Source organism: Stigmatopora argus, chromosome 21 (genome assembly GCF_051989625.1).
Source record: "Stigmatopora argus isolate UIUO_Sarg chromosome 21, RoL_Sarg_1.0, whole genome shotgun sequence".
Taxonomy (NCBI): Eukaryota; Metazoa; Chordata; class Actinopteri; order Syngnathiformes; family Syngnathidae; genus Stigmatopora; species Stigmatopora argus.
The window spans coordinates 10,625,273-10,651,971 of NC_135407.1; the positions used below are offsets into that span (position 1 = coordinate 10,625,273).

General features: G+C 41.2%; 1 protein-coding gene and 1 long non-coding RNA gene across 8 annotated transcripts; one reads left to right on the forward strand and one right to left on the reverse strand.

Moving 5' to 3' along the window:
- The first annotated feature begins 3,697 nt into the window (after positions 1-3,697).
- Positions 3,698-14,816, forward strand: LOC144066894 (triple functional domain protein-like). 7 transcript variants are annotated; one of them, XR_013297770.1, is made up of 9 exons: positions 3,698-7,055; positions 7,130-7,236; positions 10,261-10,330; positions 10,576-10,662; positions 12,652-12,725; positions 13,131-13,237; positions 13,324-13,507; positions 13,601-13,674; positions 14,315-14,816. XR_013297770.1 is itself a non-coding variant. In XM_077590314.1 (7 exons), exons 4-6 carry the CDS (start codon positions 12,669-12,671, stop codon positions 13,478-13,480), a joined length of 321 nt encoding a protein of 106 aa, XP_077446440.1. In that variant the 5' UTR covers positions 3,698-7,055; positions 7,130-7,236; positions 10,576-10,662; positions 12,652-12,668; the 3' UTR covers positions 13,481-13,507; positions 14,315-14,816. The 7 variants fall into 7 exon arrangements, 1 of the variants encoding a protein (XP_077446440.1); XR_013297773.1 differs by lacking the exon at positions 10,261-10,330 and having other exon boundaries at positions 10,576-10,682; XR_013297772.1 differs by lacking the exon at positions 10,261-10,330 and having other exon boundaries at positions 10,576-10,668.
- LOC144066902 (uncharacterized) lies at positions 4,518-26,499 on the reverse strand. Its single transcript, XR_013297782.1, has 6 exons — positions 26,253-26,499; positions 20,474-20,674; positions 13,308-13,476; positions 10,621-10,674; positions 7,153-7,216; positions 4,518-5,255 (listed from the first exon to the last, which is right to left on the reverse strand). It is a non-coding gene; the product is annotated as an uncharacterized LOC144066902 (long non-coding RNA).
- Positions 26,500-26,699: the final 200 nt, after the last annotated feature.

A 26,699-nucleotide genomic window follows, 5' to 3' on the forward strand; every position in this document is an offset into this window, starting at 1 on the left:
CGTATCCAGCTACTGATTTTGCTAACCGATCAGCCGAATGATTACCTCTAGCTGTAAAAGATGAGGACATGGCCTCCTCCTTTCGCCTTTGGAGTTCTGCCTTTTTAGCTGTTACGTCACACTCTATTTTTTGCAAACCGATGGACAAACCATTCATATTCCATTCGCCCTTTTGACCAGAAAAATGTAAATTTCCTTTCAACGTACAAAATTGTTTCTCCAACTTACGTCTAGCCTTAGCTTGTTTTTTACTTTCCACACCACTCTGAACCTGTGCCTCGACATCTCCATACAAACTTATCAATTCATTCCATTCTTTGTCGGCGGTCTTCTCCTTTTCATCATTCCTTCCAACACATCCACCTGAATCTTCACTTTCTCTCCCAAACTCTCCTTCCATTTTCACCCGTGACCGGACACTTCATTTACAGACACTTTGTCCCCGGACGTTTCGTCGAATGGACGTTTCGTCACCGGGCAGTCCGTCGAACAGACATTTCATCGACGGACAATTCGTCGACGGATTCACTCGCTCTCAAAATTAAAATCATGAGAAAGAGAGTTTTTACTGTTGAAAGAGATCATAGCGCTCAACCAGGACACTGTATGCGTCGCCGCGGCACACTGCTAGAGAGATGCGCTGTAACAGCCATTGACACTCGCGTGGCTCATTTGAAACAGCCACGAACCGGGAACCTACCTCTAGCAGAAACCTCAAAGTGGAGTCCCCACATACACCTGAAGTTTCGTTGGCTATGGGCTGGAACAAGTATCTGTCAACAAGCGGTGCATATTTGACAGACTTCATTGACTCTGCCTTGTTCGCAGCTGAGCAGGCTTTTATTGCAGATGAAGCAATTGAGGATTGAGAAAAGGTGTCAACAACTGTCACATCCCATGTCAAACACTTTCCCATCTTCCATGGAAAGATTGACAAGCCGTCAGGCCTTCGCTCATCTGCACGCACTAGACCACTTGGTTCGAGAATTGAAGGAACTCCAGCTTGACACAGTGCGCGTTTAGCGATGTCGTTGATGTTGGAGTGACGGGGGAAACGACCAGCTTGGACACGGCAGGATAAGGGGTGGAGAGCTCGGCTATCTAATGAATGACCACATTTGCACAGAATCGGGTCACAAACTTTAGCACCAAGACGATGAGCAATCGAGATGCGAAGCTCATCGGGGGAGAGCTTATTGCCCAAAGTCGCATTTGGCAAAGCATTCAACCAAGCTCCGGAGGGAAACGTCGACGCTGATAATATTCGACTGCGGTCCCACTGATTCGAGGAATCGATCAAATTGCCTTTCATCATCAGGCAATTGATTTCATCCCACTCTTTCTGTACTCCGAGATGTGTTGGAGTTGATGAATGACATTCATTCCAGGCATTTAGTGCGCCATCAATGTCAATTGATTTATGAGGATCAATTTGAGATGAAGACAAAACAGGTCGCACTAACGCAACTGTAGAATAGAATGATGACAGAAAAGAGGGGAGGGACAAGTCAACAAGGGAACGGATACCAATGCCACCGTGACAAATTGGGAGTTTCGACTGATTCCATGCGGACTGTGAAAAGTCAACATTCAACAACGAGGATAAACAATCTTTTATGACATGGACGAAACTCTGTAGACAATTCATGTTACGGTATGTCGGGGAGCTTCTCATCACGTGTTGAAGTTTGGGAATGAAGAGACAATTTCGTAGGATGAACATGGTCTGATGATTGTCAATTTGGCACAGATTTGAGGTCAAACGCTTCAAATCGTTGAGTCGTGCATCAAGGAACTCTTGCATTGAATCTTTGTGGAGAGGTGCACCTAACAACGACCATTTATTAGTAGGTGCAACGACAATTGAAGGGAAGAGTTCCTGAAAATGACAAATCGTACTCTGTCTTTCGTGGGGGGCAAGGTTTGAAAGGTAAACTTCACATTTGGCGTCGTTGATGTCAAAGCCAATGCTTCTGAAATTTTCTTTGACCATCGCAGCGTCTTAGATGGTACTTAGATGATCAACCAGGTAATCTCTAGCTCTCAAAATTATAATCATGGGAGAGTTTTTACTTCAGTAAACTACTCTAAAGGAACTTTGACATTAAAATAAAAGTGTTAGAATTATTATGGAATATTCTATGTGTTGTAAGCATTTTTTTAATAAGTAGTAAGGCTATAAACAGTCATGGGAACATGGACATTTTTCCTCCACATCATCGTCTCCTCAAGGCCAAAGCTCGAGGACACATTGTTTCGGACACTTCTCCGGCAGGACCCAATGAGACTGTTATGACGAGACTCCAGCAGCAGATTTGAAAATGCGGCTTTGTTTACATTATAATACTACTTTGTTTACCTTATAATGAAAATATTATGCAATTCCTCACACCATTGTTTTGGGTGTTCGAAAAGAATGTCGCGATTAAATACAATGATTCAGTTACTGCAATTCAGAATGCTTTGTGGACTGAGACGACGTCACAAGGTATCTCCTTCGAAGTTGTAAGCAGCTATGTTGAAAGATGTTTTCCTATTTTAATTAAATATTACTAATAATGATTTAAAAGGTTTGAATCATTATTCCAACATTTGGTCCTTCGAGTAGCCAGGGTCAACACACCGATAAGGAATCCAGACGCTGCAGTTTAATATCTGGAGTGACCGTGCACGGCGAGAATCCCCTTTTCCAGGCTGGACTATTTCTCAGCAGCGCCTAGATTCTAATCGGTTGACGACTATCCTCTGGGTAAGCATCTATCGACATTTCTGCCGAGTCCGCGTGTGATGGCTGCATATTGTTGACGGGCTCCAAATGCGCGAAGGGCATCACACGCGATGGCCTTATTTTGAGAAGTAAGGCTCGCGTCCTGGGGATGGCGATTTTAAAACCCTGCGGATACTAGTCACTAGCAGGTAGACACGGTGAGGTCTATAAAAATGTGGTGGTCGACGTTGGTTGTGTGTGCGTAGTTGTTAAAGCCTAAGGAGAAAAAGAAAAAAAAGGTACTACGGGGATACACACAAATCCACTCCAAAAATGGGTGGTGCAAACAGTAAAGCGGCTATTGACGACGATCCAAAGATGCGTCTGCCGTGTAAAGATTGGATTGTTGAAAATCAAAGCGCTACAAGGGTTAAACACCTAAATTTATGGATAAACAAATATGGGTTTGCTGGCCAGCTTAATATGCATAAGATATTGATACTGCAGGATAAAATATGTGCTAAGCATGGGGGAAACCTTAACAAAATGGAGCAGGAGGGATATAATGATACCTTTTATAGGTTTATGATGGCAAGGAAACGGAGTAATGGATGGGTTAAATCAGTTGATAACGGTGGGCCTGGAAACACAGAGGCTGTGTTATTCCACAGAAAAGAGGACGATGAGACTGGCCCGGTGGGGAAGAAGTGTGTTGTTGTTGTTAAAAAGGAGGAGATATTGCCGAGGCCCCCTCCGACAAATATGAACGACCGGCTGACCAGGTCGGGAGGGCCCGTGGGGGAATGGTCAAAGACATGGGGAGAAACGCTATCTCCCCAGCCTGGGGCGCCGCCAATGGGTGATGTGTTTATTGAACAATATCCCATGATCGAAGTTGCTAATCCTAATGTGGGCAAGGAGCAGGCTCCTACTACCCTGGTTCACAGGACTTGGACGCAGGACAACGTGAAAAAGGCCGTAGAAGGCATCACGTCGCATAAGGTTGATGTGGGGGAGTTTGTCTTGCAAATGGAGGACATTAGACGATCTTATCACCTGAATGGGGTGGAAACGCAGCAAATTTGGATGTTCGCGTTAAAAGGTGATTGGCATGCTGTTAGAGGTGATTGGAATCCAAAAGCTGATGGTGGCCCGTTGTGTCATGACGGTCGTGATTTGAATTTGAGAGTGCATGAACTGATTGATCGGGTTACGGGGAAGTTTAAATCAAAAGCTAATTATACCGTGATCAGCAGAGCTAAGCAGAGGGATGGTGAGCCTTTTGCAGAATATCAAATCAGGATGACGGCTTGTTTTAAGGCCAACAGCGGCATCGCTGAAGACCACACGGTGGGCAGCCTTTATCAGGAGCAGCTAAAAAAAAAAAAGTGTTGGATGCTCATTCAAATTATACGCTTAGGGAATGGATTGAAAAACACTGGGTAGATAGGCCTACGGGCACGCTTGAACAATACGTAAATCAGGCGGTCCATGCTGAAGAGGTTTTAAAAAAAGAAGTGATAAAACGGGTCCGTTGTGTGAAAAAATAAAAGATAGCACGGCCTCCTCGGCTGACGGGGACAGAATAGAAATCGGGTTTTCAAAAATGCTATGTGCTGGGTTTGTGAAGAATTGGGGCATATATCGCAACAAATAAAATTATTTTATTAAAAATTATGTGCAATGGCTTGTCGGTACTGTTGCATAGTCATCCGTGAGTGTTTTTACTTCAGATTGTTTAAATGAACGTTGACATTAAAATAACAGGCAATAAATAAAATAATTTTATAAAAACATTTATTATAAAGAAGCAAATTCACAGATGGTTGACCAAATGTCCGTCCGACGAAACGTCCGTTCGACGAACTGTCCGTCGAGGAAACGTCCGGGGACCAAGTGTCCGTCGACGAAACGTCCGGGTACCGACAGGGTCATTGAAGACGTCAGCATAATGGAATAGCATCTGCTCTACTTTGTTCAGCTCCTCGGGTATTGTGAATGTCAATAGGCCCAGGTGGCCCCAGAGAGGAGGGGCTCTTGATGCGTTTCCACCACCTCAAAGACCAGCTCATGCTTTTCTCCTTTAATGACGCATTCTGTGTGGAATCTCACTTGCGATAGCATAGTTTCACCTGAGAAGTCTCGTCCACGCCGGCCGGTGACGAGGTATCGAGGTGGGCGGTCGGACGGGCGTCCACGCCGGCCTGAGACGAGGCTTAGGAGGGGCCTATCCGGGGGGCGTCCACGTCGGCCCTTGGAGAGGAGTGGGAGTAGCCGGTCCGGCGGGCCTCCCTGCTGGTCCTTAAGGTGCTGGCCAAGCCCCCTGCCCTTAACAGACACCAGAATCTTAGAACGGTCGTCGGGCACCTTACCTTGGCTGCTCGGGGGGCCGCCTGCCCCCTCGGCCGGGAGGGCCGGATCGTTCTGTTACAATCTCGCTGTGTCGTCGCGGCGCGATCGGGAATATATTAGGACCCATCCGCGGGAAAATGGGAGTTGAATCAGGCAGTTGGTTTCAAACGACATCCTTTCATAAATCAACAGGGATCTATAAATCAACAATGGCTTTGAAAGCAAAACGGCAGCATGCTGTGCGCACGCATAAACAGAAGAACGATCCGGCAATGGTCCTATGACTCATTGCTCCTTAAATAACAAAACAGGAAGCAATCAGCAGATTGACTGCAGCTGCTCTCTGACGGGATGTCAGGAGGGACAAACAGGCCGCTCCTGACACCACTCATATTTTTCAATTATTTCGCGCTTAATATTGATTGTCATCGTTCGCCTTTTCTTTGCACAACTCTTCATTCGACCTGTTTGCTTTGGATCCATTCTTGTTCACGTTGTATTATGCATTGACTAACGGGGAAAAACACGTGAAAATGCAACGCTCCGCCCAGTGCTCGTAGATATCAGTATACACGAAAGGGATGCGGCAAAAAAGACATTGCGCTAAAATCATAAACAGCCTCTCATGCCTTGGCCACCTGGCTTTCTCGTATCTCAAAATTTGGCTCATATCTCAAGGTAAATATTTGCTCAAAATGTTACTCTTATCTGAAATTGCTCGTATGTCGGGGCACTCGTATGTCGAGGTACCACTGTACCACAAAAATTGTAAAAGTGCAACCTTGAACAAAGTATGCATGTGGGAATTTTAATTCAAGTTTTCTCTTTTATCTGTAAAATTGCATGATTTTGAGAATGTGAGTAGTCACGGAGGTTCACCTTGCCTGAAAACTATGAAAAAATCTTAATTTACATTTCCACAAAAGTGGGACATGCAACCTTGAACAAAAAGTACGCATGTAGCATTTTTAAGTCCAATTTTCTCTAAATTCAGTATGGGAAATTGAATAGTTTTGAGTTTGTGAGTCGTCGGGGACGTTTGCTACTAGGATTGATCCACGTTGCCTGGAAAGTACCACAAAAATGGGACCAGCAACCTTAAAAAAACTATGCATATAGCAACCCCCGCAACCCTTTACTACGCATTTTAATTCCAATTTTCTCCTAATTTAATCCGTGAAATTGCATTATTTTATGTATGTTATTAGTCATGGAGGTCTACTAGGATTGACCCACCTTGCCTGGAAATTACGGGAAAAAAATCTTGATTTTCAGTACCACAAAAATGGGACCTGCAACCTTGAACAAAGTACGCATATAGCAACCCTCGCAACCATTTCGATGATGGGCGATATGGATGATGAAATGGACAAAAAAGGGGGGATTCACATAATATTGTACTTGTGAAGTATTTTTTAAGCCTGACACTTTATTTCATTTTTAAATAATGAAAATGCTGGAGTTATATGGTGCAGTTTTTTGACTGTTGAGAGTATTTTTAAAGGTTTAAAAGCACTACAAGCACACGAAGTTAGCCGCTGCTCTTCTGTTTTGAATTGAATTACCGTAATGCTTGGATTCAGTGGGGGGCTATTTTGAGCGTCCGCTCATTTGACCACGAAAACGCAAATGTCCGCTGGCTTAACCGCAGTGAAATTCGAAATGGATGTCATTCTCGACACACTCAAGATAAACACAGAAAAAAATCTGCTTCCAAAGAAAGGTATGTGGCTCATTATCCATTTGTGAATTTTGTAGTATCATTTAACAAGTAGGATTTTTTTATTATTATTATTTATTTTGTTATTTGTTTCTCAATGGAAGATGTAAATGCCAAGAATATCCCTTATTTTCAATTATAAATGTCCTCTCACCCATGCCTACTTTGCTTGATCAGTCGCTGGCACATTCATGCCTTTTTTCATTTTTAGCATGTTCATTGTGGCAAAGCAGATTCAAGCAGACATGCGTGCAAGACCTGGTGTAGCGCATTGACGTGAGTTTCTTTTCTGTTTCCATCCACTTTATTTTAGACAATCTCTAACCATGTGAATTGTGTGGCATTGGCAGATTTTTACATGGGAGATACGTACCAACTATAGGAGCCCTGCAGGAATCAGCAAAATGCAACACCTCATCTTTGGAAACCTGCTGGACCTATAAGAATTCCACCACAAGTAAACAATTTGACTTTTCACAAAAAAATGAAACCTAAAGCCTTTTATGTCAAAGTTTCGAGTGTTTGTTTTTTAAAGAGTTGAAAAATCTAAATAAATGAGGCTGCTCTTGGTAAATTCTTAAAACATTGCTTACGTAAGGCAACGTTTTTTATGCACGTTCTAATTTAATAAAATGAGACTCATAGATCTTTTGATGTTGATCTACGCCAGGGGTCTCAAACTTGCGGCCCGCGGGCCAACTGCGGCCCGCGGGACGATAATTTGCGGGCCCCGTCTTAATATGAAAGATCGATTTTTTTTTTTTTTTTTTTTTTTTTTTTTTTTTTACCCCTTTCCCCATGATGGCGCCGTTTAAGTGGCAGCCAGTGGCAGTAGCTCTGTCCACTCATGTTTTTCTTGTTTTACAGCATGTTTTACATGAAAAATTAGAGGGAACATTGACATGCACCTGCTTGTGGCAGGTGTGATACTGGTGTGCCGATAGCGAGCAATGATGATGTCGTGACCGGATGAGTCGCCTAAAGACGTTTCGCCGACGGACGTTTGACAGACGGACAGGTCGTACTAGTATTTGTTAGTTTAATGATTAAATACAAATACTAGTATTTGTATTTAATCATTAAACGCTGTTTTCAGCTGGATTTGACCGAATTTGAGAGCATTTTGAGCCGTTTGGCGAATGGACGTCTATAGACGTTTTTTTGCCTCCATCGCGATATCATCCAGTATTTGTATTTAATCATTAAATGCTGTTTTAGGATGGATTTGACCCGATTGCTGTCATTTTACGGCTCGGTTCTGCTACATCTGCCTGCCCAAGAGTGCTTATTCCCGGACTGCCATTGAAGGTAGACGAACATTGATTTTTACTATAATTTGGACAACACCAGCGGCGGGCCGGATTAAAAATCCTAACGGGCCGTATATGGCCCGCGGGCCGAGGTTGAAAAACTTGTACACACACGATCCGGCGGGGCGAGCGTTCGAATCCCGTTTCGGCGAAACCTCCGTTCGGCCGAATGAACGTTCGGTGGAACGTCCATTCGGCGACCTGCCCGTCTGTCAAACGTCCGTCGGCGAAACGTCTTTAGGCGAATCATCCGAGTACCGATGATGTCGCTCACACTGGTACTCAGTGCGCTCAGGGAGGTTGTCTTTCTGCTCAGACCAACAAAAAATTAGAGGGAACTTTGGTTCGGAGCTGAATGAACCAATCACGGTGAGGTATACGGCTCTGGGGGGCGGGACATCGGCCGGGCTGTCCAGTGCCTCGCTCACTCACTCATTCATTCCTCCAATCAGCTGGGCGGAGGAGAAGCCGTGAGGCCGATCACTCCGCTCGGCGCGCACACTCCTCCGCTGCTCTCAGCATAGAACTGAATGAGGCGCTACGATCCGTGATCCAGCCTGTGTCAGTGTCTGTAGCCATCTCCGCGATTGAAACGGAGAGCGAAAGTGCACATGCGCCACAAACCCGCGCGACTGAATGTGAAAGATCAACCCGAGACTCATTCCAAGTGGAAAAACATATTACAGAGCCCCAGAGATGTCTCTTTCAAAGCCTGCCGTGAAGAGAAAGGTCGGTGATGAGCACAGACAGTTTCAAGAAAAGTGGGGAGTGCAATATTTCTTTGTTGAACACAGGGGCACCCCGACGTGTCTCATTTACACTGAAAAAGTTGCGGTGCACAAGGAATACAATTTGAAACGTAATTGTACTATGAGACATGCTGAGGAGTACGAAAAATACCAGGGAGATGAGAGAGCCAACCAGGTTGCCAGTCTTAAAACACGTCTTCTGAGGCAACAGGATCTCTTCAAGAAGGCTACCAAAGACAGTAATGCAGCAGTCAAAGCTAGCTACGCCGTTTGTGAGTTGATTGATCCTGTGCTAAGTGATCCCAAATGGCTCATGGACTTGGCTTTTCTTGTTGATATCACACATGAGCTTAATGTACTGAACAAGAAGCTACAAGGCCAGGGGCAACTTGTCAGTGCTGCCTATGACAACGTGAGAGCATTCTGCACTAAACTTGTGTTATGGAAAGCCCAGCTCTCTCAGGCAAACCTTTGCCATTTCCCAGCATGCAAGGCTCTCGTGGATGCAGGCACACCATTCAGTGGTGAGAAGTATGTTGAGGCCATTTCGAAGCTACAGGAGGAATTTGATCACAGATTTGCAGACTTCAAGACACACAAAGCCACATTTCAAATTTTTGCGGACCCCTTCTCCTTTGATGTGCAAGATGCCCCTCCTGAGCTTCAAATGGAGCTCATTGACCTGCAGTGCAACTCTGCACTCAAAGCCAAGTTCAGGGAGGTGAGTGGAGAAGCAGACAAGCTTGGGCAATTTTTGAGAGAGTTGACCCCCAGCTTCCCTGAACTTTCCCGAAGGTTCAAGCGGACCATGTGCCTTTTTGGGAGCACATACTTGTGTGAGAAGCTCTTCTCCACCTTGAACTTCAATAAGTCCAAGTACAGGTCCAGACTTACTGATGAGCATCTTCAAGCTCTACTGAGGGTCTCCACTGCTTCCTCCCTCAAGCCAAATGTGACTATGTGAGAAGAAGCGCTGCCAGGTCTCTAGCAGCAAGGAGTAGGCAAAAGAAGCCGTGTTCAGAATATTTCATGTTCAATGTTCCATTCAAGTTCAGAAAGTTAAAGGTTAAAGAGCTGTTAATACAGACATTTGAAACGGAATAAAAATAATTCATTTTCTCTACTTAGCCAGCCAGTGTATATCTACTGTATGCTCATTAGTATTATTTGGTTTTATATTACTGATTGATTTATTTTTTATTCATCTTTAAGTTAATTTATTTAATTCATTATTTTTTGTTAAAAAATAAAGATATTTGATAACGTTGGAAAGTTTTATCAGTGCTTTTCTTGTGGAAATCCTGATGCGGCCCAGTCTCACCCAGACTCGGCCTCTAGCGGCCCCCAGGTAAATTGAGTTCGAGACCCCTGATCTACGCCATTCACTTTTTAAAACGTATTTATTAACCATCTCTTTTTGAGCATCTTTCTCAAAGAACTGGAGAAACATGAACACATGCCTGAGGAGGTTGGACGCTGCTTTGTCACATGGGTATTTATTGCTTTATCCATAACCACTATCCCGCTGACATTTGACCCATAATGATTCCGTAAAAAGTAAAAATGTATCCTGTTTGTAGGCTGTGAAGTTTCAGTTGTATGTGGATTATTGCAAGAACCATCCACGATCCTCTAAACTCAACATTCTCTGAACTATTTTGATGCAAGTTAAATGTCAAACTTGACTTCAGGACACATTTTCATGATCTTACTGTCTTTTCTCTGTGTGTTGAACAGAATATTCAGCAGAAACCTCAACTCCCAAACACGATCAACTCCTACCTTGTTAAGCCTGTGCTGAGAATCTTGAGATATCCGGTCCTGGTAAAGGCATGCCTAAAAATGTTGGAAAGATTTTAGTATTACTGTATTTTCTCGCATATATGCTGTATTTGTAACAAAAAAAATGATGACTAGATCAAGGGAATGCCTTATATGCGCACACAACTTTTTTTCCAGTAGATGTTGGCAAATTAACATTTACTATTAGTTGGTTATTTTCTGTTTTGCCATAAGAAAACAACCATTACGGGATGAATTTCTTTAAAACGTTTTTATGTATCCATATTTGTTTTTGTGCCTATATTACCGTTTTTACTCGCATATAAGCCGCATTTGTCGGACAAAAAATGACTGAGTCAAGGGTACAGTTTATATGCGCATAAAAAGACGACATGCATGAAACTTCAAGGTTACAAAGACGAAACACCATGACGCAAGACAATGCGGCCCATATTGTCATTTATTTCAAAATAGGAAAAATATAAACCGATAAAACGCAAAACGAAATTTATTTTAACACCTATGAATGAAATTCAAGAAGAAAAACTATCTTGCATAAAAAGTGAAAAAACTCACTTGTGCTTGCCACTTATAAATGTGCTCTGACTGGCCAGACGGGAGTAGCTTTAACAGATGTGTTCTTAGCATTTACCATGTCAGCACATTTGATAACTAAATTCATCCCGTATTCGGGAAATTTCGTTGTCACAGTAGCAAGAGGGTGAGGATGCAGGAATAGGAAAGGCATTTTAGACATAAATAGATAGGTAATAAGTAAGTTAATGAATAAATATATAAATAAATAAGCGTGTTGCTTAGCACATATATACATACATACACATAAATGTACATGCATGCATACGGTAGGTCTTAACACTCAGCCATTTTTTTATTAAAGAGCCTGACAGCTGATGGGAGGAAGGATCTGCGGAAGCGCTCCTTCCTGCAATGAGGGTGCTGCATTCTATTGCTAAAGGAGCTTCGGAGGGACTCCACAGACTCGTGCAGGGTGTGGGAGGTGCTGTCCCTGATGGACATCATCCTGGTCAGCATTCTCCGCTCTCCCACTTTCTCCACAGAGTCCAGAGGACAGCCCAGAACAGAGCTGGCCCTCCTGACCAGCTTATACAGCCTGTTCCTGTCCCTTTCCGTGCTCCCGCATCCCCAACAGAGCACTGCATAAAACACTGTAGATGCCACCACCGTGTCGTAGAAAGTCCTCAGCAGTGTCCTGCACACTCCAAAGGACCGTAGACTCCTCAGTAGGTAGTCACAATAGTATTTAAGGCTGATCGAAGGTCTTGCGGTCGATCGTTAAAATATCAGCCTTGATACCTGTGTAATGTTTATCATGCTATTTTTCCACCCAGAGACTTGGTGAACATTATACCGGTACGGACACACTTGCTGGTTGTACTTGCGTTATTTCCTTTTTGAAAGGAAATTGTACATTTATGATTATGAAATAAAACAAAATTATGCTTAGATTTTTTTCTTTTTATTTCTTGTTCAAAAGTGACAACTATTGCAGAAATATGAACCATCGAAAAAAATTGATGTTTCGACATAAGCAATTTGTACGCCACAACATCTTAAACTTCTGATAAGAAAGTTTTAATTTCTGTCATTAAAAAGCATCAGGTTCTCATCAAGATAGACTTATTTCTTTTGTCAAACAAAATAATTTGATATTTTGCATTTACAAAGACAGGCATAATAAAACTTCCTTATGATATTAACCCTAATAATCTGCTTTAAAAAAGAGTATCTCAGAAATACCACTTGCAATGATTTTTCTTAAGATTTTCCTTTCAAAGTAACACATTTGTACTTCCTATTAAAACCATGAATATGGAAGCAAAAATTGTGAATCAGGGCCTTTGCAAATTGTAAAATTCCACAATTTTAAGGGTGCTGCTTACATATGAGTAAATACGGTATTTTTCTGAAAATCCACATGTGAATGAATACATTGCTTTTCCAAGCCCCCCCTCTGATAATGACTTCCTTTTTTATTTCATCCACGTACAGGCAACAACCTTTTCGGAATGTGCAATCCATCAGACAATCCTTTGGATTCATACAGGATCTCAGAAATACCACGTGTGAGGATTTTTCTTATTTTCCCTTCAAAGTAACACGTACTCCCAGTTAAAACCATGAATATGGAGGTGAAAATTGTGAATCAGGGGGCGGTTTATATGCGAGAAATTTTAAAATTCAACAATTTTAAAGCAATTTTAGGGGCGAATTATATGCGAGGAAATACGGGATTCCGTAAACCACATGAATTGCATTCTTTACATACTCGTAATATGTGACAATCGGCAAAACCACAAGTTCCAATTGTGTCTGATTAAACAATAATATTAATAAGTTAAATAACTTTACCGTATTATGAAAACAAGATTTTGAACAACATGTTGGCTTCAGTTACACATGCATACAGGAACTTGGCGAACTGAGATTCTGTGGAAGCAATGTCTTAAAGCTCTTTCAATTTATTTTAGAACATCCTGGAATGTCGTGAGAGGAAAAGCGAGCTCCAAGTATCCCTGGAGGTGATGCTTAATATTTCCAAGACAACCAACGATGCCATGCATCTCCTTGGTGGATGGTAAATGAACACGGGCAAGATGACCACACATTTGGTTTTCGTGGAGGTATCATTTTCTAATATTGCCTACTTGACCCTCCTTCAAGGTTTGACGAGAGCATCAAAGAGGAGCTGCTCCTAGAGGAGTCCTTCAAGGTGTGGAATTCCAAGTCACCCTTCCAAATGGGCCCAAAAAGATACCTCTTTCTCTTGGAGAAGACCTTGGTTTTCTGCAAGGTGGCCAAGGACACCAAGGGAAACTGAAAATACATTTTTAAGAGAAAAGTTAATGTGAGTAGTCCTTTACGCCATTTTACATGTGAAAAAAATCTGGGAAAATTATAATCACGCCGCCGCCTAAGATATTCGAACTAAATGTGATAGGGCACGTGGAGGGAAACCCCGGCAAGTTTGCACTGTCGATGAGTTGCACGTTGGACAGCATCATTGTTCTTAAGGTTAGATGCTCTTCTCTCTCTTTGAAAGTGCTGTATTTTCACACCTATATGGCGGGGCAAATAGAGCCAACCCAGGAGTAGAAAGGTATCAAAATTTAAAGCAAAATTTGAATTAAGTTTAGTGTAAAGTTAGATTAAACTTATTTTTGAGGGTGTCTGCATCGTAATCCAAGTTCATTTAAATTTCTTTGTTATGTTACGAGCGCATTGCCGTGCAAAAAGTCCCCCCCCCCCCCCCGTCCGTCTCTCTCTCGCCTCCGCGAAATCCGTCTAATTTAGTACTGCTAAACACATTTTAGTACAATTAAACCACTAGTTATTTGTTACTTTGTTAATAGATGGCGAATTAGAACAAATAAAAAAATGTTTTTCCAAACCAATATCCTGTATTGGGTGTTTTTTTAGAGGGTTGGAACAAAATAATTTGTTTTTAGTTCATTTCTATGGGAAATGTTCATTTGAGTTACGAGTAAATAAATCGACATACGAGGTCAGTCCTGGAACGAATTTAGCTCGTATCTCGAGGTACCACTGTAACTCATACAGTGATTGAAATTCCAGTGAATATGGGATGTTTATTTGGTTTTCAAAAGTGGTCCAAAAGGCCACGTTAACTTTTGCCTGTCTTCCAAATCAATAGGCGTCCACCATTAAGACCAAACTAGACTGGATCGAGTACATCCGAAAGCTGATCCACGAACACACCAACTTCCTGGGGGTAGGACTGAAGAAGCCTCTATATACTATTCCAAAATCATCATGTGATTTTCTCCCTGGTCACTGGTATTTAGGTAAAATAGATGAATAATAAAATATAATGTGTTGTTTGTTGTGTCATATGGGGTGCAGAAGCAGAGGCATTCTGAAAGTTAATCAACCAACAAAGAACATATGGGGAAAAAGAGTCACCTTTAATTTGAATTAAATACATTTTGTATTTTTCATATTGTAGACTTGTATCTCTTATTGCTTGTATATACTTGTATGTTGTTAAAGATATTAAAAGGATTTGGAACAAAGGGCACATTTAAATTGGATATTTTTGTATCCCCTTTCCCCTATTGCACAGTTCATATGATTGTTTTTATATTTGTATATTGTTAAATATTTTTACAAAATTAAATGTCATTGTTATTTTCACAGATTTTTTTGCTTATTTATTTGTTGGTAAATATTGTACCTGTTCAATGATTGTGTAATTGTTAAATATTTCAAAACAATTGTCTCTGTGGACAAAAAAAAACAAGTGATTTTGACCCTGTTTTTTTTCTAGCGCTTTTGATGCATTTAATAAAAATGCTCCAAAATTTTGTAAGGTTTTCCGATCGACATTCATAAAATTGTGGAGAAAGAAAGAGGAAAGACACCCTTTTGGATTTTCATTGAGGACCGCTTGTCGCTTTTCCCCAAATGCGTCTTCCCCACATGTTCGCTTTTGTTGGGTTTAAACACCAGACATTTGTATCACCAATCTGAAAAGGAGGAAATCACAGAGAATTTTAGTAAACTTTTTTTAAAAAATGAGAGGTTCTCAGGACCGTTCGCGTCCCAGCCCTTCGACACACTCTGAAGAAAATCTCCTGCCAATTCTCTTATTGTGTTTTGGGAGTGTCCAAGTTACAGCAAGTTTCAAGCAAACACAGGAGAGAGAGATCTCTCCCAGTTACAAAAGGTTCTTTGATGTATGACCATATGCCCCTTCAAGATAACATCTTTATAGTCTCCTTCCCGATATCCTGCAACCCTCACACAATAGTTCAGACAGGCGTCGGCCCCCCTGGGTAGTTCCTCTTTGTTGAATAAGGTGAAACTTTCCAGGGCCCAAGACACTCATTCTATTAACTAACATTTTGACAGTCATACCAGAATCAGGATAACTTATATAAAATAATTCCAACATAACCCTCCTGTTTATCCGGATTCTGCTATAAAATATCATCACCCATAACCTCTTCTTTTCAGATTTTCACATTACAGGATCACAAAAATAACAGAAAAACGTTACACTCAAAAGTCAATGCCATAGTCTTTAGGATCTGGGAACATGTCAGGCAGTCCCATGAACTGCATTTCCTCCTCATCCCCAGATCCGTCGTCGTCATCCCGTGATTCGCCTCCAGATGTCAATAAGGCATACATTTCGGATTTGACTGGTTCTATGGCATTTGTTATTAATCTTTGACATAACGTACGAATACAGGGAATGCAACAACATCCACAAGTTGTGAGAATGGCAGCAAAAACAGCGATTGACATTAAAACTGATACAACCAACTGTTTGTATCTGCCAAACATGCTACCAAATTCGCCCCACATTGAGGTGTTGATTCCAGAATGTTCTTTCATCTTGCTGTTGAGGGATCGAAGGCCCTCCAGGGCCTTGGTTAAACTCCCGTCAGCTGCTGTGTTGTTAGGGATGAACGTGCAGCATTGGTCGCCAAAGATGGAGCACATGCCACCTTTCTCTGCCAGGAGCATGTCAACAGCAATTCTGTTCTGGAAGGCCATCAAGGAGGTCGCCGACAACTGTTCATGGATGGCTGCAAACCCTTCTTCCGTCCTGTTCTGGAGTCGTGCAATTTGGTCAGCGAGCTTATACTCATCTGGTACGCCGCAGGGAACCCCGATGTTGTTGATGTAGATTGGGTCCCCAGACCCCATCCAAGAGCGGACCGCTTGGCTCTGCCTTTCCAGTGAAGAGGCAGGACGTTTCCTGCACTTGTTTTCCAACTCGAGTCTCTGTGGGCGGGGCGTTCAGATACGCCCAGGCTGTCACTGACAGTCCAGTCACTGTGATGTGGGTGACAACAGCTTTCACTGTGGCTTCTGTATAGAGGTGCAAAGTCTATGGGAGGTCAGGGTTAAGTGAGGGGTGCTCGTGGCTGGTGAGTAGACGTCAGATGAGTTTCTTCACGGACAAGGGTTTTGACACCGTCCGACTTACAGTCCTACTCAGAGTCACCTGTCTCAAAATACCTTGACCTGATGAATCGACTTTGACTTTTCAGCGATCTTTGCTGCTGTGGAGGTTGGTGAGTTGGGCCACGAATGGGTCTTCCCATCGTGGAGAGAACCAGGACTTCACTTTTATGACTCAGATCAGGATCCAGTCACCTGGCTACACCACCTCCTGCAAGATAGACAAAAATCACGGCCGCTTACATGTTCTTTGGATAAGTTTCTCTCCTTCCTTAGTCTCTCGTCATGGGTCATCTCCCATAAAGGAAGTTGGAATGGTCTTCCAATAACTATCTCAAAAGGTGTTAATCTCGGGCTAGTTCTACCAGTTGTTTTGCCATGTTTTGCACTATGCTGTTTGAAAAATGAGCTCCATTGTCACTCCAGATGATTCTGGAGATCCCATGTTCTTTACAGATCAATAAAATAACAAATTAAACAGTTCCTACAAAAATTTTAAAATAGGTATTTATACCTGTTCAGCCTATCTCCCCCCTGTTGAGACATTTTATGGCTCAATTATGGAATACATTTTTGGTAGGCACGGTAGGCCTTTAGCTTTGTACAGTTCGTCTGCAGACTGTTCTTGAGATCGGCTCAGTTTTGTCGTTGTGAATGCTGCTGTGTTCTGTCGTTGTCTTTAACACGTGCTTAACATTCATCATTATGTTTGTGAAAATTTAAATACCTTATCAGTCAAAATTAAACATGCTAGCTGATATTCTATTTTGAACACTGCTTCCTTGTTAAGATCAAAACCCATATTTGTTTTTTCCTCTTTCCTACAATTACACAAATTAACTAATCATACTAAAAATAGGAAAAATACAAAAAGCAAACCAGGCTGCTTTCTCCTCAGGAAAACAGCTTTCCCGTTCTCTGTAACAGTTTAGATTCACATCAATTAATATTCAGAAACAAAATGCACACATTTATAATTCTAAATAGAATTGAACCCAGTAAAATGTAATCACCCCTTGTTTGTCAGGGTCAATATTTTTAGCATAATTGTATCTTTTAGAGCAATTAAAACCCATTACTTTTAAAATGCATACTAATCAAGTCCCAATTCATCTAACAATGTGTATTGCGTTGCATATTAACCTCAGTGTTTTTTAATTCAAAATATCCCAATCTAGTAGTCTTATTATCAAATGTAACATTCCATTGTCTTCGGAGTTTGCCAATCATCTCCTATAAAACTTTCTTAATCAATATTTTTCAATAGTCAGGCATAAAATTAAATTCTAGTTACATTTCTATCCATTGTAGTTTCTCTTTTCTCTCTAATTGTTTACTTTAAAAATATGTAAGAAGATATAGTCACAATTGTTTACTTTAACTATCTGTAAGAAGATCTAGTCTCAATTGAAACACTTTTTTTATATGGAGACAATAAAACCAATATAAAAAGTTCCTTATGGCTTACAGCATTGCTCCCCGAGCAATAATCTTTCCAATCAATATTGGAGTGCTTGCCATTTTGTCTGATTACGTCAAAAAGTTTATCTTACCTGTCTCCTCATACGTTTCAACTGAGAGAACCTTCTTACAGTGCACAAAATGGATCCGCTATTTTCATGTCTGCGGTCTGTCAGGAACACGTTGCACTCTCATCCTGGGTTGCTCATCATGTTTCCTGTTGAGAAATGCAATCTCCCTCTGCCAACCCAAAATTAATGCGTTTCTTTAAAGTTTTTTCTTTTATGCAGACATATGATTAGCCTCATCCTCCAATTCCAATCGTGTAGTTAATAATGGCGTTTGGTACATTCCACTAAATTGGATTTCCATTTTTTTTTCTTCTTCGGAACGAAATATGGAAACTTTTGTCAATTCAGTCAATTATTCTGTTAACACAATTTGGATGCCATTATCACAATAAATCAATAGTACTTTGGAATTTGGTATCAAACACTGTCTTTTCAGTGCTCCTAAATTTTGCATAGCAGATTTGTTTCTCCACTTCAAATTTCACGTTTGGAGTACTGCTGCTTTTACCATTAAAATTTCATTTGACTAAACAATTTTCCATAATTTTCATCAAAAATTGATTTCAAATTTCTAAATCATTTTCCACCTTGATATCTGATTGATTATATCTTGGTGGTCGGCCAATTAAAAACACAAAAAGACAAACAAACAATCATTCATTTACACTCAGTGGTCTGCAATTTTTCATCACTGGTGAAGAGCCATCCCCAGTCTGGGGCTTCTTGGCAGCTAACCACCTTTTTGCTGTGCTATCAGCCTAATCATTCTCAAAAGAAATAGGTTAATGTTGTTTGGTTGACATCAACTGTTTGATGCTAATGCAATTAATATTCTAATCGTCATTAATATGACCCACGCTAAAGCATATTCCACCTGTTTCGGGCAAAACAAGGAATGTCTTTCTGTGCACTGAAAAACATTCCATGCCTCTTCCGTCCTAGGGAAATCATGCCTATCCTAAATCAATTATTTTATCTAAATTTACCTAATAATTTGGATAAATGCCATTTCTGCATTGTTTTCATGTTTGATATCATTAATAATTTGGATGATTCTTAATACTTAAGTCTAAATCGCAAATCACTCTCATATTTCTAAAACCAATAGTTAAAGCTCTGGCTTAATTCCTATCCGCTCTAAAAAGGCGGTTTTATTTAAAATAGGAGCCATTTTCTGTGCTCACTATTACCTCAATTACAATTTAGGGAAAATAACCTTTCACTAGGCATTTCCTAATATAAATTTTAGTGTTTAATAAAAGACCCACAATTTTTTACTAATATATCATAACACTATCAACTATCTCTCTCTCTCTTGTGGTAGTCTTTCCTGCCCTTTGTTTTTGGTGTGAAGGGAGCAGTAAGCTGTATGGGCGCCCCCCCCCCTTGTTTGCAAAGAGTGTGCTTAGCTCGAGGGGTGTCCGCATCTGTGAAGGGGGGCTTCACCACCTTTTTGATCTATCTATCCCCCTTACTTTTGTTAACCATTTGTTTTGCTACCTCCTGTTCTAGTCGTGCGCTAGCATGACGTCGCTGTGCGCGGGGAGGGTTGTTTTTGCATTCCCCGGCTGTGGCCCTCTTTGCCGCACGACCAGCAGGCCCCCTTTCCCCCCCCTCGTCGTCGTGCTCCCTGCTTACATGTGGAGCCTCCTACGAAGAGCGGGCTAAACAGGGGCCACTGTTTTTGAACAGGCCTAATATATATATATATATCTTCTTATCTTATTTATCCGCCTAAGTATATTTCTTAGTCGTTTCTAGTCTTATATTGCGCTACAATCGAGATTTATGAACGCGTCACAGCGTACTTATATCTTATTTATCTATTCATATGAAGATTACTTGCATGCGTTTATAGTTTTATTCTATTTTTTTTCTTTATATCGAGCTCTTTCAGTCACTGTATAACAATATCTTTCTCACTTTTACACACTTTCACTCCTTTTTAGTTTGCTTCTTTATTAACCAGGACTCTATCCTTTTTTTCACTTTTCATTCAATACACCCAGAACTCCACTATCCGTCACAGATTTTTCTTATTCAATACACCCTGGACTTTGCTTTCCTTTACAGAATTTAATAAGTCTTTTTCAACTAAGGGTGTCTGTCCGCCTGCGAAAGTTTGTTGTTTGAATTTTACCTCTGTACGCATGTGGAAGTTTGTTGTTTGAATTTTTTACCTGATAGGGCCTAGGATTCTCAGGGTTTTCATTTCTCTTTAATCAGGACTCCGCTATCCTTTACAGAATTTAATTAGTCTTTTTCAACTAAGGGGGTCTGCCCGCCACGGATTTCATCATTCATTCCTTTTTTCTCAATCATTCCTTTTTTAAATAAAATTTACTCACGATTCTCTGCGTCCTTGGTATCCCTTCAACCTTTGGACCCCAGCCCGTAAGGAAGAAACAGTCCTGGAAAAGGATCTTTATGCTGTGGCCACAGACTTTTCTGGATCTTGCTCACCCGCTGGGATCCTTAGGTATCTTGGAATCCGGCTCGAAGGACCAATTAAATGTTGGGTTTAAACACCAGACATTTGTATCACCAATCTGAAAAGGAGGAAATCACAGAGAATTTTAGTAAACTTTATTTTAAAAATGAGAGGTTCTCAGGACCGTTCGCGTCCCAGCCCTTCGACACACTCTGAAGAAAATCTCCTCCTGCCAATTCTCTTATTGTGTTTTGGGAGTGTCCAAGTTACAGGAAGTTTCAAGCAAACACAGGAGAGAGAGATCTATCCCAGTTACAAAAGGTTCTTTGATGTATGACCATATGCCCCTTCAAGATAACATCTTTATAGTCTCCTTCCCGATATCCTGCAACCCTCACACAATAGTTCAGACAGGCGTCGGCCCCCCTGGGTAGTTCCTCTTTGTTGAATAAGGTGAAACTTTCCAGGGCCCAAGACACTCTCATTCTATTAACTAACATTTCGACAGTCATACCAGAATCAGGATAACTTATATAAAATAATTCCAACAGCTTTGTCGCAAGAAGTTCTCAAATAACAAAAAGTTCTCAAATAACAAAAAGTCATGTGGAGAGACATTTCCAGGTAAGGCATGCTTCATTTGTACCCAGTGTTGGAGGAAGGGTGCTCTTTCTTCCTCCGTGGGTTCAATTAATTTCGGGTAGTGAGAATGTTGGTTATCTGAATGCAGGCTGGAGACGATGAACAGTCGCTTCGAAGGCCTGTGCCTGGAATATTTACAAAATATTCCAGGCACAGGTGGCTGTATCAATCACGATCTGCGTCCAGGCTAGAGATTTACTATCACCTTTATATTGTCAGAAGGGTGGTACAGAAACTGCAAAGAATGGGATTTTCTATTACATACACTAAGCTTTTGTTATGAATCTTAGATAACGACAATATTGCAAGAAATTCAAGGAGACATCTGGCTACAGAACAAAACTCAACTGAGGAAATGAAGTTCATGTAGTCATGACAAAATATAGAAATAAGACACTTCACTAAATGGGAAAGAGAAAAAGTTTAATTTGACTGTGTCACCCACTTGTATGTTCCTGAGAATCAAATGAATGAATTGAAGCCTTGATGCATGTGTTGCATGTTCCAATTATTTGCTTATATGGGGCCGAGTGCATTTTGTTAAATGTAGAATTTATAATTACATATTTTTCCATCTGCTGTATTCTAATATTTCTGTCGGTTTGTAAGCTTGGTAGGAAAAAAGCTTTCACACTGCAACAATGAAATGGTTTACAAGAGGAAAGCGACCTCAAGTAGAGAACAATAACATGCATTTCTAAATAAACGAAAAATATGGTGCAGACCCATTCGAGAACTCGACAGCTTTAGTACTCTCAATTTTGTATTGCACAGCTCATTGGCCCTTCCAAATGTAGGGAAGAAAATTGCTTTCCAAGAGAATAAAACTATAATTTGAAGTAAAAATCTATACAATGTTAAGTTGAATCAGTACACTGCATTTTGCAGTGATTAACCATATTTAAATTTGCAAAAAAGAGACAGCTTCCGGATTTGAAAGATCAAAACCTGGGAAATCAAGATTCTACTAAACAAGTGTGTAACCTCGCTCTAAATGAAATTTGCTCATTTCTAAAATGAATCAAAAGCACTAGGAAAAAACATTTCATGTTCACAAATACATTCATTCAGTTTCTGAACCGATAATCCTGACAATGGTTTTGAGGTTTGCTGGAGCCTATCCCAGCTGACTTGTAAGCGAGCGGGGGAGACTTTTTGCACCGGTGAATCGTAATATAACATAAACAAATGTTGGGGTTATTCTGGATAATATTAAAGATGTATGCATTTTAATTACTTTTGTATAAGAGTGTCTTTAATTTGAGACTGGGGCAAACTCGAGGTCACCCTGCTTGACATCACACCTCACCCTCCAAGGACTGTTAACTGGGAGATAGACCTCGCAACCCAGACACCCAGATGCCAGTTTGCAATGATCTACGAAGGACTCATAAATTGTTTTGACTGGGACCCCGGCCTCAAGGGTGCTATTCGGTTACCTTATGCAATTGTTTTGAATCAGATTACATTAAATGTTTTCAGTTATGTGCGACTAAATACAGAGAAGAGGAGACTGCATGTCAGAATGCTCAGGAACGAAGGCGCGTTATGAGTATCCTCCTCGCAAGTTGTAATCAGTTATTGTTGGATTTATGGGATGTTTCTATATGTTTTGTAAGCATTTTTAATAAGTAATAAGGCTATAAATTAATTCATGATTTATGTTGGGACCACGGATACTAAAACCACCACCGCCCCCCCTCCCCCCTTGCAGAAATGGCATGAGAAAATTCATGGCATTCGTCCAAATTATTAGGTAAATTGAACCTGGCTGGGGTAGATAAGATAATTGATTTTAGGATAGGCATAGTTTCCCTAGAAGAAACATGGAGTGTTTTTAAGTGCACAAAAGACATTCCCTGTTTGGCCTGAAGGGGGAAATATGCTTTGGTATAGGTCATATTGATGACTATTGGGACGTTACTGTCTATTACTTTAGGGGCATACAAATTAAGAATTTAGGCAAAACTTACTGCATTGCAATTATGGGGTTAATACACCTAAATGTTACAGTGATAACGATTGGCAATAACATGCTTAGATAAAGGGGAATATCTACAACAAATTCTGATGGGGCCTTTCATGGTGTGAAACAAGTGATGAAATAATGTCTGTTTCAAAAATAAAATCTAATTATAAAATATCAATCTTTGATGGGTTGACATAAAATTCAATAGCATTGAAAGGGGGTGTAACTTAATGAACATGGAGGTAAAGTTTTTACAAACGGTTAAAATACTTAAAGGGGGTGTGTGAGTGTGTTTCAATGTGTCACAACTTTTCTGTTATTACATTATTGGCGAATAGATAGTTAATCACAGCCACTCGCATGGCAGTCCATATGCTGACTGACTGGGGTAAGGGGCGGTGGCAATTGAACACATTTCTATTTTTAAATATGTGGCACGTGAGTCTAATACATTAATTACCTAGTTTCTTCAGGCATCAACCTTGCGGTTCGAGGATCTACTAATGCGGGGTGGATCCAGACCTTCCGGAGTGTGGAGTATTCCTGGTGTCCTCAAGAATTCGTAGGTTTTCTCCGGGTACTCCAGTTTTACTCCAACAAACCAAAATTATGGATGATTGGGGGAGCACTCTAAATTCCTTGATTATGAGTGGATGAGTGTCTGTCTTTTGTGTTTTAATTGGCTAGCCACCAAGATATATCAATATTCCAGTGGCGGGCGGTGCATTTTCTGGTAGCACCTTCAACGTATCAATCCAACCCTCAAAAACTATTTTATGGCTATAAAACCTCTACTGCAGCTACAGCTGCAACACATAAAAAATAATCAAGTTGACCGCCCTTTCTTAATGATGTCCATTTTTTTTCTGGAAAAGTCCGTCTGGAAAATAGCTTTGTGAGAGAAATCTGCAACAGAATTCATTTGTTTTTGCCACTGTCGGCCATATGGGTGGAGTTTGCGATCTCTGGCTGCTTTGGCCCGCCTACTAGCCAATCATAGTTTGTGAAAGCAATGACATGTCCCAGGCAAAATGCTAACGCCTATGAAAAATCATTGTGGGGTTGCCAACTCGAAATCTGATTGGTTAAAAGCAACAGTCTAGTTCAGGGGTGTCCAAACTTTTTGCAAAGAGGGCCAGATTTGGTAAGGTGAAAATGTGTGGGGGCCGACTATTTAGCCTGACATTCTTTGAATGTAGTAGTAGTAACTAACCATGGAAATTTGACCGTTATGGTTTTTTTACGGTGGAACAAACAGAAACAAATAAATCCGTTCCTCTTGTTTGGCCCTTCAGACTCTGGAGGTCCAGAAGCTCTTCACTCACGTTCATGTCATTGTCCACTCCTCTTAAAAAGATCAGTAACTGAGCGGTGTCGGACGCATCCGTGCTTTCATCGCACGCTAACGAGAAAAAGTCAAACTCAGTTCCTTTTGCCTCTAACTGTCTCTTAATATCTAATGAAACGTCTTCAATTCTCCGTACCACAGTATTACGAGCCAGGCAAATATTGGCAAACTCTTGCTTCTTCGCGGGACAAATTTTCTCAACCATTTTCATTACACAGTCTTTAATAAATTCACCCTCAGTGAAAGGTTTGCAGTGCTTTGCAATCAGCGTTGCCACTTCGTAGCTTGCCTTTGTGGCATTTTCATTTGACTCACGGACTCTTGTGAAAAAGCTTTGCTGTGCCGTTAAAACAGCTTCCAGTTGCTTCACTTTTTCACCGCGTTTGTTCCCAGTTAGCTTGTCGTAGCTAGCATGTTTCGTCTGGTAGTGCCTCTTGATGTTGAATTCCTTGAAAACAGCCAGTCACTTGGCAAATTAGGCAGACACAGTTGTTTCGTATTTCAGTGAAAAAATACTCAAATTTCCACTTGTCCTGGAAGCGGCGGCCCTCGCGGTCAACTTTCCTTTTTTTGTTTACAGACGCCATGTTAGAAATGGGCTGGGCTGAAACGATCACGCAAGGTCAAGGGTCACGGCGGCCAGAGTGCGGCAACAGGGCTACTGCCATCTTCTGGTGAAATGAAAAATATGAAAAATAGCTTTTTGTACACATGTATTTTATACTGTGGTCAACAGTGCTGGCGGGCCGCATATTATTGATTTCATGATGAAAAAAAAAAAAAAAAAAAAAAATCATGATAGAGGCCGCGGGCCGGTACAAATTTGTCCACGGGCCGCAATTGGCCCGGGGGCCGGACTTTGGACATGTCTGGTCTAGTTTAATGCAGCAGAGCCCGCAATAACTGATTGTGAAGGCTTTGAGGCAGATCTGATCTGCCAACAAATAATGGCTGAAATGTGATTGGTTAAATGCTTCAATATGAAAACACACATCTGGAAGCAGTGCAACCAGGGGGAAAAGCAATGAAAGGAAGCTAACAGACCATTTGGAATAATAAGTATTGATGGACAAAATATAATATGATTCAGATATTTCTTAGGCCAGCAGAGAAGGCCTTGAAGGCCCTGACGGCCCGCCACTGGAAGAATCAACTACTGTTTAATTGCAACACAAAGTCAATTATCCTTCTGCAGATGGGTTTATGTTCTAAACCAGGGGTGGCCAACTCCAGTCCTCGAGAACCCCTATCCAGTCTGTCCGTCCACCAACACATCTGAATCAAATAATCGGGATCGGTGTGGAGCTTCTGGATAGCTTGCTGATGAGTTGATCATTTGATTCAGGTGTGCTAGAGGAGGAACAAATGGAAACAGGCTGGATAGGGGCTGTCGAGGACCGGACTTGGCCACCCTTGTTCTAAACCTAGAAATAACAAATGTATTATAGCGCCCTCTTCTGGCAGACTGCAAGATGTCCCAATGCGCCAAAAGAAAGCACACGCAGTTTTCTGCAAAGTAGCAAATGTACATCGATACGTCGATGAATCCTTGTAAAAAAAATAGGTGCACGACACCCATGCACTATTTAACAAACGGGAAACTAAAGCCTAGGAACCGAGATGACACATTCTCCTGGTATTACCACTTTTAGGAGGTCTGTAAATTCAATTGTGCTAACTTACGAATCCTCATCTCACAATCGCCAACTACCGTGGTAATAACTGAAATATTCTTACCTGTACAATTATCTTTTTGAAATTTTGTGGTGGTGAGGTGACGTGAACACCTTCGGGTATCCTATTCCAGAAGGGTGCTGTCCAAGGTTCTGAAGCATCACTGTGTCTTTTCTCTATTCTGGTCGGCCAATCTGTCAGATGTAAAACCACCTCTTAAATCATTCGAATGTCATTTGTGATGTTATTTTTATTGTCTTTCCCACCACCTTTGTGGTCTTGGTCGTCAAGACCGCCTTCAGGCATGCGTTGTGTCCCTTCTTGCGAATTCATCGTGAAAGAGGAGCCTGGATAGTTTCTGATTGGTTAATTGGGCAACGTGACGTGGGGACTGCTGCAGTCTGGGCAACCAATGTGACACATTAAAGATATCCAATTCCTCTATCGGGAATATCCAAGAATATTGCTCCTGTTTTAGGTAGGACAGTAGGAAAGACTCCATCAATAATT